Source organism: Apus apus, chromosome 3 (genome assembly GCF_020740795.1).
Source record: "Apus apus isolate bApuApu2 chromosome 3, bApuApu2.pri.cur, whole genome shotgun sequence".
NCBI classification, from domain to species: Eukaryota; Metazoa; Chordata; class Aves; order Apodiformes; family Apodidae; genus Apus; species Apus apus.
The window spans coordinates 99,238,823-99,252,058 of NC_067284.1; the positions used below are offsets into that span (position 1 = coordinate 99,238,823).

General features: G+C 39.0%; 1 protein-coding gene across 6 annotated transcripts in view; it reads left to right on the forward strand.

Annotated features, from left to right (window-relative positions):
• The window catches only part of LOC127383389 (sorting nexin-9-like), a 625,662-nt gene that overhangs the window by 24,513 nt on the left and 587,913 nt on the right, over positions 1–13,236 (forward strand). For all 6 annotated transcript variants that reach the window (XM_051616256.1, XM_051616250.1, XM_051616254.1 and 3 more), the window contains exon 2: positions 8,266–8,460. In XM_051616256.1, the coding sequence (XP_051472216.1) occupies positions 8,266–8,460 (195 nt within the window). The remainder of the gene's footprint in view (positions 1–8,265; positions 8,461–13,236) is intronic.

Here is a 13,236-nt window from a genome sequence, read left to right on the forward strand (position 1 = left end):
CAACTTAAAGTGTATTCAGATATTTTAAAATATTTATTAGGTTTAGGAAGATTTTTTCTTTAAAATGTGAAGTGGATGTGGGATTTCTTTTGTTTATTCCCCTCCCCCTTTCTGTCACTTACTGATTTTCAGGACTTTCTGTATTTTCCCCGCCTACTCCAGTAATTCTCTGCAGGGAGCCTTCCTGCAAAGCTCCCTTCGTTCGTTTCACGGCTGCTACTTGCCTGACTAACGCTATTTTTAGTACATCCTTTTCTGTCCATCTAACCCTGTGTTTGTGTAAGAGCTGTACAAAGTAGGTAAGGGAATTTTTTTCAAGTTCCAGATGGCAGCCATGCATAGTGAGTGAAGATGTTTACTTGTCTAGGAAGCCAAGAACCTCATTGCCAGGCAAAATAGAAGTAACTGGTATTCTGGGTGGGGCTTTTCTTTTTTTAACTTACAGTTTTCTGGGTTTATGAATGGATTTTCTCTTTCCTGTTGAGCCATAGATCCTGGCTACTGAGGCTATCCTTAAGGCTGTGGGACACTTGTTGGTGAATTTAGCCTGAGAACTTTAAGATACTGTTTTCCATTGCTATCTGCCTTGCTCTTGTGCCATGGGTTACTATTTAGGTAGCAAAAAATGGCAGATCGAGAACCGTGCTCGTGCCTCGACTTCTCCAGTGCCAAAGCTGTTTTGTTGGTGCAAAACCACCATACATGGACAGTTTTAAGTTCAGATGTTAAAACTGTGGGTGGAAGTAGCTAAAGCATGGTCATGATCTGGTAGCAAGCAGGAAAAACAGCTGCAGTTGATGACATGACTTCTAAGTTCTGCTGCACTGAAAATTACTTCTTGCTTGCTGGGGAGCACTTTCACTAGGGAACTAGAGCTTCTGCAGGCCCTAAAGGAAGGTGATCTCCTCTCTCTGGAGCATCCAAGTCGAAGAAAACTGATAAAGATAATTCCTAAGTGCTTCTGGAAGAAGTTTGGAACTAGGAAAGTGGGTTACAAAAGGCAGCTGAATGTTCAAGTGGGATGGAGACAGATGACACACCTTCAGCTGACTTGCGAGCAGAGTATATTACCTGTATGTCAGTAGTTGGAAGTGACAAGGGTAACTTGAACAGCAGCAGTTCTGAACTGTATAGCCATGTGAACTTGTCAGAAACATAGGGTTGTTTTGGCTATTAGGTGTGATAAATGTGTTTATAATGGTTTTTGATGTTGTCTTAACCTTTGCAGGCACTTGTAGTGGCAACTGAAGAGGTTAGTTGTGTGTACTTCATTAAAAAGAGGTTTTTATTTTCTTTGCTATGTTCACTGTGATTTGCTCTTTCAGTAGTCCTTTAGATTTAAATCTCTACAAAACAATTACTAGAGAATAGCTGAGTCACTGACCTTCCAGTTTGGTGTGAAAGAAGACCCAGAAGAAAACTGGAGAATGGGAATGCATACATCCTCTCTCTGACTCCACAGAAACACTTGCCTGTATAATGATTTGTAAATGTTCTAGTGGTGCAATAGTTGATTTTTGGTGTGGCATAGCTTTGATTTTTTTCCTTTCTCCTTTTTAATTACTTATTTGCCCTCTCGAAGCTGAAAGTATCTTTCTGATGTCTCCTGCATCTGAAATCAGACAGTATGAAGAGCCATTAAGACAAGGAAAATTGCTATTTTTGTTTAATCTCTGCTAGTATGTGCTTCGTTCACAGGATTTTCCTTCATCATAGACTTATATTAACTTGGCTCTTTGTTTTTTGCTTATTCCTTGTTGTGTTTGTGCAACTGACTTTTTTAATTGAAATTTTAGTAAAGTACAGACAGTTGATTTCCTATTTAAAAAAACAGGAAGCATGTTTGCCAGTCATCTCTCAGACTTTAATATTAATGTAAGTCAAAGCTTAATGCTGTGCATTAGTACTTTTTTAATAGTTGTTGCATCTTGCTTCAATGGATTTTTAAAACACACATAAAGAGTTGTGTTTTGATACTCATGCTTTTGTCGTGTAAAAATGTTGGCTGAGGAGTCCTTGTACATGTTCATACAAATGATGGTATTATCTAGGAACGGATTATCTTTTCTCCAGTTGCATCCTCATGCCAGCTGTGTCATTGTATTGTAGTGAATGCTTGTGATTATCTCTAGCGATAAATTTGTAACTTGGTGCCTGACCTAGAGCTGAGAGCTCCATGCCCATCTTTCTTGGAATGTCGGTAGCTGATTGTCAGCTGTCTTTATTATGAGGTTTCAAGGCTTTGGTATTAATTAAGAGGCTTTTTTTTCTTTCTTTTTTTTTCCTTTTTTTTTTTTAATATGGAGACAGAAGCTTTGGCTGCAGATGAATGAGTAAACAGAATTATTGTATTCAGTAGCTCTAGGAGTTTGAGGGCAAGTCTACTTGAGAGTGTTGCGTTCATGTTGTTTTGTTATAGGCGTCAATGATGTAGCATGAGTTGTGAGGATGCACTGTGGCTTATAGTCCCTTTAAATGGCAGCATTTGCTGTTGTCAGCTAAACCAAGGCTTCTCTCAGGTTTTTTTTGTTTAAAGAAACAAAAAAGCACACTTTCATTTGGAGTAGTTATATCTCATGTGATTACTCTTGTAGTGAATTGCTCTGTCTGCCTTATATAAGCCTCAAGGCTTCAGTGGTGATGTTCTCTGTGGCATTCTTAAACAGCCAAGTTACAGTTTTGAGACGGTGACCATTGTTCCTAAGTGTCTTTCAAATGAAGATTTTGGCATTAAAAGTGAATCATACATTGATAACTTAATAGATTACATATAATGCATATGTAACATCACTAATGTCCCAAAAGGAATAACTGATATGACTTGCTGTGTGGACCGTTCCTCAGATCTAAGCAGAAATGAGATGCCTGGGAAAACACTGGTTAAATGATGAGAGAAAGTGGTAGTGTTGTGGTGGGTTTTTTTCTCGCGCTTGAGAAGAGGTAAAATTGAATCTGCAGGTACTTCAGAGTGAGGTGATGTAGTTAATTGTTTTGGCTAGGAGGAGAGCAGAAGTGGTGTTGATAGTGAGTTTGCCAGTAGATGTGGAATATTTTTTCACTTCTTCATATAGCAGGGATGCTGAATTTATGCATTCTTTTACACAAACCGTTGTCAAAAGGAGCAGATAACAGAAAAAGGTTGTCACTTACTATTTGTAGGCAGTGTAGGCTTTTCTACACTCTACCTTAGTGGTTGGTCTGTCAATCCAGAGACTGGGAATGAAACGTTGGCCCTATTGAAATCATTAGCAAACCTTCTGTTGGGTGTTCTTATGTGCTCGCAAGGCACATAATAGACAAGGACTCTTATGAAAAGCTCTGTTCTTACAAAGCCTGATAGTATATGTTCAAATTAATCTGATACTGACACAAGATAGGCACTCTCATAAAGGGTTTAGAAATTACAATATGACTGTGGACTGAAGCAAAGAACAAGACTGAGGAACTGCAGATCTATGCGAAGTTAAAATGAAGTGCAGCAAGTTGAAGAGGAGGTGCAGAATTAGAAGAAGCAAAAGTCAGAATTAATTCAGGCTTGCCTGGCAGAATGCAGCAGTAAACATAGCATGAGCAAACAGTAGCTAAATTGGTAAAAAGTTGTGTATATTTGGAGTAAAACAGCACTAGAGAAAAATTGGATATTGATGACTGCAATGACACCAAAATAAAATTTGAAAAACAATTAAATCTTTGCAGTACAGCATATAACAAAATAAAGTAAAGGCATGAAAGGTGTGAAAATATACACACCATCCATTCAAGGTTTTAGAAGAATGTCATGCAGTTGCAGCAAAGCTGAAATTTTCAGTGAATGTTAAGAGGGCTGGTGTGGAGGGTTGGTTTTTGATCCCTAAAACATGAAGAGGTTGATATCTGTAATAATCATCCTGTCACCCAAAACTTGTCTTTGAAAACTGTTGGAACTGATGTTGAGGAAAATGCTTGTTCTTAATAAATGTTAAAGCAGCCTTCAGATAAAGTGATAATATGTATTTCTACACTAACAGCTCTTTCTAAATAACCTTTCAAAACATTGTGGATGAAATAAACTCTTCCTACAGAGATGAAACTCTTAAGTTGAAAAGAATGCTAAAGCTGAAACCTGTGCAGGCGCTGAAGGTGGAAAAAGTTATAACAAAATTTTTACCTCCACTGTACAGGACATGGTACTGAGTAAGCAGCTGGTTTTTCTTTCTGTTACGTGTATGGCTCCAGGTCTTTCTCATACGCTGTTCTGAAGACAAAATTTGTTATTTTGTTAGGGAGCTTTCTGTGGTATTGATCAGGGTCATATTAAATCCTGAAATCACCTCTCTGGTGAACAAGATGAGGATATTTTTCATTTTTACATTTGGGAAACTGAGGCATTGCTGTAGGAGGTTTGAGTGGCCTCTTTGTGATGGCTGTAGGTTGCATTATCTGGAACATACAGCTTCTGAAGACACCTCCAAAGCATATCAAATTCAAAAGTTGTTACAGTTGTAGATACACAGAATTTACTGCAGTTTAAATCCCATTATTTCAAATCAGGAAATGAGGGATGCATTAAATTGGAAAATTTTGAGAATTTTTCACTGTAGGGAAAAACTGTGGCAGAATCTCATTCTCAGTGAGCAGCATGCAGCTACCTTAATGGTTAAGCCATCTTCTGCTTTGTTCAGTACCCATATGGTAAGTGAAGCACTCGGTCCAGTAGCCCACAACAGCCCCTTCACTGTGCTGATGTCAACTGATGGAGCAGGCCCATCTGCTGCCTGCCAGGGCAAAAGAGGACTGTGTATTTAAAGACAGATAACAGTTCTGTCTCCTGTGAAGGAGATACAATTGTTGCAAGGGCAAACTTTAATTCCAACAGCTCTTAACTTCTGCAGTGGTAATGTTTCTTAAACCTGGGGAGAGCTAGCTGTTTGGTTTGCTTTGCCTTGCAGAAATATGTTGACAACCGCTGTCACTGGTAGATGTCTTCACCTATAGCTGCACTGCACAGATGATTGGGATCTAATCTGAAGGGAGTCAGGAAGAGCAGTGGTGTTTCTACTCTCTAAAGAGACCAGCCAATGCATGGCTTCCTCACTGGCTGTCTTCTCCAGTCCTAAAGGTGATGAGAATATTCTTCTGTACTGTTCATTCTTTCCCTGAGACCTTGGAGGGAGAGAGGGCACTGACAACCAGGGTGGGTTTCTCTGAGTTGTCGCAGTAATTTGCCTGAGAATAGTTGCTGCTCTGTCAGTCTAGCCCTCTCATATTCAGTATTTGCAGTCCTTGATCCTGGTTCCTCACTTGCAGTGCCCACAGTAAGTGCTGAGAACATCCAGGTCCCTTGTTACCCCATGGTCACATTCCCCTCGGTTTCAGCATTGTGTGGGTCACCTGGAGTTACTGGACTGCTGTAACTCAGACTGGAGTTATAGCAGTATCTCAGGCTCTTTGTCCCTCCTCCACCTTTCTGAATTGGAGGGATGGCTCCTGAGGGAAAGAAGCAGCAGCTCTGCTGGAGAGGACAAGGAGAAATAAAGGGACAGCAGGCTGTTGGGAGGGGAAGGAAGAAGTGACAGAGAGGCTCGCTCTCCTAACATGCACACAAAAAACCTGCAACCCTTGGAGGTCAATAGTCCGGAGGACAGATTCTGCAGGCTTTATCCATGTCACCTCCTGACCTTGTTTCCTCTTCTTCCCTTCAACTCTTCCTGCCCGACTTCTGCCTCTGCTGCTTTTTTTATCCCATTGTCCCTCTTTCCTTGTCCGGCGAATTCGAGGCTGCCTCTGTACACCTTGTAACATCTCTGATGAAGTCTTGCTGTGCTGCTCACATGCTCCTGTTTCCCTCTCCTGTGCTACTCAAGATCTGATGACATTCAGGTGCTCTCTCAACAGGAGCACATGCCTCGCCTTTCCCGAACCTCCAGTGTTACCCTGGCAAATTAAAATTCTCTGCCCCAAAGCATGGTATTCAAGAGGTATTTTTAAGTGTTTTATGTAAGAGTATAAATGGTGTATTTTTCTGTGACCTCATTCTAAGACGTAGCTGAACTGTTTCTGCTGAATTTTCCAGAGAATTTCAGCCTCAGGCGTACATTTGGCCTGGAAAATTTCAGCCTAAATGCTTGAAGTTTGGCAAAGTTTATATGCACCTGAAAATAGTCCTAATAATGGATAGCATCAGACTATTTTAGCTGTGTAGCTATTCACATTGTCTATTTTTAAGCATTGGATGCAGAACAGAAAAGAGTACATGCAAAATTAATTAAAATTAAATTAGAGTTTAATGTTGTTGCTGGAGTTGAGACCTGAAAATAATACCCTGAAAGAGAAGATGGTGGCAATGAACAGTGCTGTTGGGCTTCATGAGACTTGCATGAAGGAAACTCAAGACTTGCTTTGAACAAGGGTTTATATTTGAGAAAATGAGTATGACACATGATGCACAGATTATGTTTATTTCTGTGTTTTAATGCTTAAAGTATCTTGGTCTATAGGAGTAAATTAAAGTTATTTCCTGGGACCCTGTGAGGAGGAGTCTCTAGTTCATCTGCTGAACCTTTGTGTTTTTAGTTAAAAGTGTGGTAAGAGTGCATCATGGCCTGAAGAAAGAAAAAAAAAAAAAGAAAAAAAGTGTGGTGTTATGGGTCAGGTGGCCTCAAGTGGTTGGGGAACCATTGATTTTGAAAAGTATGAAATATAAATAGTAAATGACCCAGGGACATTTAGTGGTGAAAAATAGAAACTTCTCATCTGGCCACAAAGAAGCCAAATAATAAAGGGAAATTTGCTGAGTAATACTCTCCCAAAATTAGATGTGAATGTGCAATTCACTGTGGAGGCAAAAAAAAGGGCAGTCCTCTTCTGAAGTGAATGGAGGTGTCATGTGAGGAGGAGGAGGTTTTAGTTTCTACCTCCTCAGGTGTAGTGTGTCCACAGTCAGAATACGTTCCTGGCAAATGGGTCTTGGTAAGGGTGGGGAGAGCCAGTGAAAACAGTGAGAAGCTGGAGTTACTCGCAGGAAAGAAATGGTAAGAACAACATAGAATAGTTAATTAAGCAATGACTTCTTTGGAGATCATGCACCTTGTGCATGTGGGGAAAAAAGACATAGTGTGTTAGTAGTACAAACAGCAATGATGAGAAGAAGTTAGAAGTGGGTGTAATAACAACTATTACATCAGAATTGAATAGCCAAGAAGGACTTGTAGAAGCCGTGTTCCACAGGAGGCTTTAAAATAAAACTGGTCAACAGGGCACTGTAGGAAAACACGGACAAAATCCTGCTGCTGGCGGGAGGGTGGGCTGGCAGGGTGAGTTAATTGGACTCTTTCCCTGGGAGGAGGGGAGGGGATATGTCTCTTTCATGGAGATGAGATTGCCATAGGCTTTTTAAAAGCTTTTTTTTTCTCCTCCCCTTCTTCTGTGAATGTAACTGGCACTCAGGAATTAAAAAATGGATGTCATATTAACAATACAGTGCTGCGCTTGACAAAGTATGATACTTTTCTGGTTCAGTTAGTCGTCAGTAATAAAACATGAGAGTAGTACCACACAATGGTTGACACCTGTCCTGAAGCTGTTATGGTGCTTGGTAAGTGCTGCCAAAAAGTCTAAAAATAAAACTTCCCACCCTTGCCTCCCCTCCCCCATCAGTGATTGCAGTTAGGATTTTCTGAGGTCTGTTAAGGAGACAAATAAACTTTGTTGTAAGATGTAGGTTATGACTGTAGGTTCTGATCTGGAAACTTATTAAAGCACATGATAGCAACATGAAAGCAATGAAATACAGTGTTCTGTATGCATTGCATTTCTTGGAAACTTTATTTGCTTTTCACTTTCGCTTTTTCTCAAGAAAACAGACTTTTTTTCAAGGTTAAATGGCTTGCCCACTGCTCGTGTCTCTCTTGATACACAAAGTTTTATTTATATTCACACATTAAAGTCAGTTATGCTAATTAGTTTACAACAGTATACTTAACTGCTTCTGAAGTTGAAATGTATTGGGCAGTTACCCTACTTGCTTTTTCTGTAGGTAAGAGACAGCCTTAAGTTCAAAATAATTATTTTTTTAAATGCAGTGGAAGTCTGAAAGTCTCCGTTCAAAACCTCATCTAATTCATATGAGAACCAGAGAATGGTGCTTTGCCTGTTTGTGTGTCAAGTCAGTATTTGATGTCTAAAGCACTGAGAAAGCGCATGCATGTTTTTGCTGCAGTAAGCATGACGACTCTGACCTTTTTCTTTCCGGATCTTAGTGTTTCTTCTGCTTGTGTTTACCAACAGGGCAGTCCGATGGATCCGATGGTCATGAAGAGACCTCAGTTGTACGGCATGGGCAATAACCCTCACTCCCAGGCGCAGCAGAGCAGCCCCTACCCCGGGCAGTCCTATGGCCCTCCCGGCCCCCAGCGCTATCCCGTGGGAATTCAGGGCCGAGCCCCGTCAGCCATGGGAGGAATGCAGTATCCACAGCAACAGGTTTGTGGAGGATTTGTCTGTGCTGCTTTGGTTTCCCCACTCTCCTTATCTTCCCTTCTGACACTGGTAATACAGAGGGTGCAAGAAAAAAAAAATCAGAAGTATTTCTCGTGCAGAAAGAGGAAGGTGAAGGACTGTTTTAAAAGTAAATATGTTGACAGCGTGAATGTTTTCTGAAACCCTATGCAGTCAAAAAACAATGTTTACTTTGTTGTTGGTATCTTTCTGCAGAGCAAAGTATGCCAAATGCCATCAGTTTTCTCTTTGGTTTCTAGTTGACATAATTTAGCCTTGTGTATTTTATAGTGTTGGGTTTTTTTGGGGAGGAGGTGGTGTTTTGTTTTTAATACTCTTTCTCTCTGGCTTGGGTACATTTAATTGTAAGATGAAAACCTTGAGCTGACATTAGTGCAGGAGACTAGTGTTGTCTGGTGTGCATACAGGTGTTACATATTTACATCAGCTGTGTTTCTTTTTTTGTTTGTTGGTTTTCTTTCTCTCCTTTTGGTAGGAGCCTGTACGTTTCCTATTTTTTTTCCCTTTATCAGGTCTGTAAAGTCAAGATTTTTTTTTAATATCAGAGGACATATAAATGTAAGAATTCCCTTTCATCTACTTGGATTTCACTGTTGATTGGTGACCTCTTCTGCCTTTCTCCTACCTTTTTAAAGAAGGTCAATTTCAATGTTTGTACCATATGCTGAAAATGATACAGTAGTTTTCTAGAGGGAGGTGTAAACCAAAGTTAACAAGAAGTTCTGTTTTATTACTGTTTTTTAAATCAGTAATGTGAGTGTATGCAATGGGAGCTCCATTCTTTGTTGTGGGCACAACAGAGTAATAACTTGATCATTAATGGGAAAGACCATTTGTTTTGTGCAACTCAATAGTTGCAGATTAGCTTTTTTTATGTAATTTATTGTTAAATAAAGAGAAGAAAATAAAATTTTGAACTCCCTGGCAGATAGGTGCTTGGCTAATTCTTGTTACTGCCCATCCACCAGGACAGGATATTAATCAGGTGGTTCATTAAATAACAGTTTCAAGTATAGTAGTTGAGTGAATAGTGCCATTATGAATAGTCTCAATTTTTATCTTTCATGTTGATAAAAAAGTGCCTACTTGTAAGGAAAAGGTTGTTTAGTTTAGAAATGTCAATATATTTGATTGCTAGCTTTAGACAGCACATCATTTTGTCTCTCATAAAAGGAGGAGAAATTGAAAAAAGGAAGCTTTCTCTGTGTAGCTGTAGCCAAAATGAAGTTATTAGAACATATTTTTAATTTTAAAATGAGTTATTCTCTGTTATATGGAGATGAGTGTTGAATTTTCACTTAATTTGCTAATTGCTTGATAATTGTAAATTACCCGTCAGCAGGCAGTGACCTGGCACGGCGATTGGCTGCCGGCCCTATCCGTCTTCTCACAGCATTAATATAATTGGCTGAGCAGCAGCACAGTTCTGAGCTCTAATGCTCTTTGGGGAAAAAGTGAGAGGATAATTATGACATTGAATTTTTATTGAACGGACATCACCACCTAGGCATGGTTTTGTTTTGGACAGCCTCCAAAGCTTCGTGTGTTTGGTTTGTGAACCCCTAATGATCTGAATCCAGTTCTTTTCATATTGCTCATATATTACCACCTTTCTACAAAGGATTAAAATGCAGGAATGCAGGTTTGTAAATTGAATTGCCAACTTACCAGCTGAGTGGTAAGTTGTCTTTGGCACAGGATGCCACAGTTTGATTCCTGGCTGGATTTTTACTCCTGTGACATGAATATTAAATAAGGAGAGCCTAGCTACGCTTGTTAAAATTGGCTGTGTAGCATGTACCTACTTCTAGATATAATAAATATAAAATAAATAATGTTGCCAGAAGTTTAAGAAGATGAATCTCAGCACTTTCTGAAAATTGGAGTCCTTTACAGTGTCACATTGAATTTAACAGAAGTGCAAGACGCTTCCCAAAACTTGGTCATTTAAAAAATACTGAGCCTTAAACACACACAGCACTCAGATTTAAGTATTTTGCAGAGAGCACTGGGTAGATGGATTATGAAGGTGGAAGTGTCACACTGTGGGAAGGGTGGGAAACATTGATGGAGGAGGTTGTTCTTATTTTAAATTATAGTCTGCTGTAGGCCAAAGATAGCTGAGGGTGTCGGTTCTCTTTCTTGGATGAAACAAGCAGACTTTTTGTTAGACTGTGAAGATTTTTGAATTTTGAAGAAGACCTTGAAATGTCAAGTCTGGCTCTTTGTCAGCAGGCATTGTGGCTTGAGGTTAGAACTATGGGACTTGACAGACTTGTGACTTGCAGGCTCTGCTGCAGGAATCTGCAAATGAAAAAATAAAGATGAAAAACAACACCTTAAAGATCCAGATAAAAATAGTGGAAATGGTAAAATTAGGGTAATTGCATAGAGGTAGGTAGCTGGTCTGTGTCATGTTGCAGCACAGAATAGTGTGTTTCAGCCTGCAGCCCAGAGGTGGAGGAGAGAGAGCTTATGGGAAGGGAGGCCTCTGGCATAAGCAGTGAAAGATTAAAGAGGTTAAAAAAGATGAAATGTTATCAGGTGCAGTCATTGTACAGATCCGCAGCATGGGTGTGAAGCGTAGCCTGCTCACCTTTGAGAAGTGGTGTCTACATAATGCTGCAGACATTCTCTTAAAACTGCTATTTGGTCCAAGCCTGCTTGATACCAATCAGGAAGGGTGCAAATAAAACCCCAGATTTTCTTAACGTTCTGTAAGGAAATCATAGGATGTTGAAGATTCAAGATAGAAGTATGGAAGATACGGGATATGTGCTGTGATGTGGCTGCAAAGGATGCTGTGGAGATATAAACCGGATCTTCTGAGCATTTTGAGCTTGGAACTGATCTCTAATGAGTTATCAACGATGAGCCCCAGAACAAAACACAAAGCCTTATTTAAGGAGCAAAATTCGAAACACAGATGAACTTTTTGCGTTACTCACTAATATAGCTAAAGATAAAGGGGTTGAGATGTATGTGTAGGGATGCAGGAATGAGAGGTGAAACTGTGATGAATCTAGTGGTAATCTGAGATTTTTTTCTTCTTTGACAATGTTTGACAATGGAGATCCGGATTTATTGTGTGAACTTTGGTGATGCCTTGTTGCAACAAAATTCTAAGCAATTTTAATAATTACAGCATATTGTTAGAATTTTAAGGCCATGTCCAGTTAACTCAGTGTGAGTCAAATATATAAAGACTTTGGACTAAATTGGCTTAAATTATGGTAATGGATTAGGAGATCAATAATCAAATTATTCTGCACCTGTATAAAAGAGGAAATATAAGAAAGGGTGTTACTAAAAGTCATATACATAATTTTTAGGATTGCAGATTCAACAAGTCATGTCTCTTTTGTTAGTAGGCATAAATATGTATGGTGAATGAGTTACTTACCAAGAGATTTTATGTTGTTAGGAAACTTCTGGGTTTTTTGTCACTTTCTTGTCCTCCTTTGGTTTGAAGGGAGAGAAAGGAGGCATGGAAATGCTGGGAGCAAGTTGACCAGTGCCTGTGTTGTCAGTTTTCAACATGATTGAAATACAAGTTGCAGCAAGGCCAATGTTTGCATCTGAAGATTTTAAATTACTGGTCTTGCATGTAAATCTTAATACTACTGTCTCACCATCTCCTGTGTGCTGGTTTGCATAGGATGAATGTAATTTTAGGATTATTAGCACTCCTCACCCAGGACTTCAGGTAGATCGCACTGTATGTATGAAATCAGAAAAACATCCTTTCAGGTTTAACTTTCTAATATTTTAGATACGTCTTATAATTGCAGAGATGTTATGTCAAAACTTGAGAAACCTAATGTGCAGGGATACTTAGCTCCTGGAAACTTCAGGCTTGATTTTGCAATACATTTAACTATAGCATGAATAATAAGATCTGATTATAAAGACAATTTCCTTTTAATTTAACTTCTTTTACTCCCCCTACCCCTTTTGGACTTAAATTAAGCAAGGAGCGATGCCCTAGTCAGTGTTTCTGTGTGCTGTAGGAAAGCTTTCTGCTACTTTGTAAAAAAAAAAAAACAACAAACCACAAAAAACCCCACCAAACAAAACAACAAACAAACTAGGAATACCTTAGAATACCTATTCAAAATAACTTTTTCTGCCAGTGTCTGATGGTGTTGCTTTTTCATGTTAATAACATAAAATACTTTGTTTTGTGCTGAATTTCATTAACCTTAAAATTCAGCTCCTTGAAATACTCACATATAGGTTTGGGCAGTTTTCAGCAGACTCTAAAGGTTTGGATTTATGAATATGTTTGAAAGAATTGAATGTTCTGATGTGCCTGTTTAATCAGATGATCATTGTCTAATTGATTTTTTTAGGATGCATTAAAATTCCTTGTGTGCTTGACGGACTGGAACAACAACTTATTGTGTAAATAGAATCATGTTGCTATAATGCATAGTACATTTTTTAGGAATCATAGTTGTGTGGATAGGTAGAACTGCCATTCCTAGTAACTGTTTAAAATGGAATATTTCGGTACTTTTTAATTTCAGTACTGATCATATAGTTGCCTTAGTGCCTTGAGCCTGCTTTCAGAAAGTTACAAGACGTGAGCCTTAGTCTGTTCTTTCTCCCTTTTTTGCTGTAGAATTGCTGTAAGATGAAAGGGTGTTAATCACTTATTTCTTTTAACACTTTTTAAATTATTGTTTTTCAGAATTCAAAAGTAAATGTCAGTGTCCTCATAGTTCTACGAGTGAAACT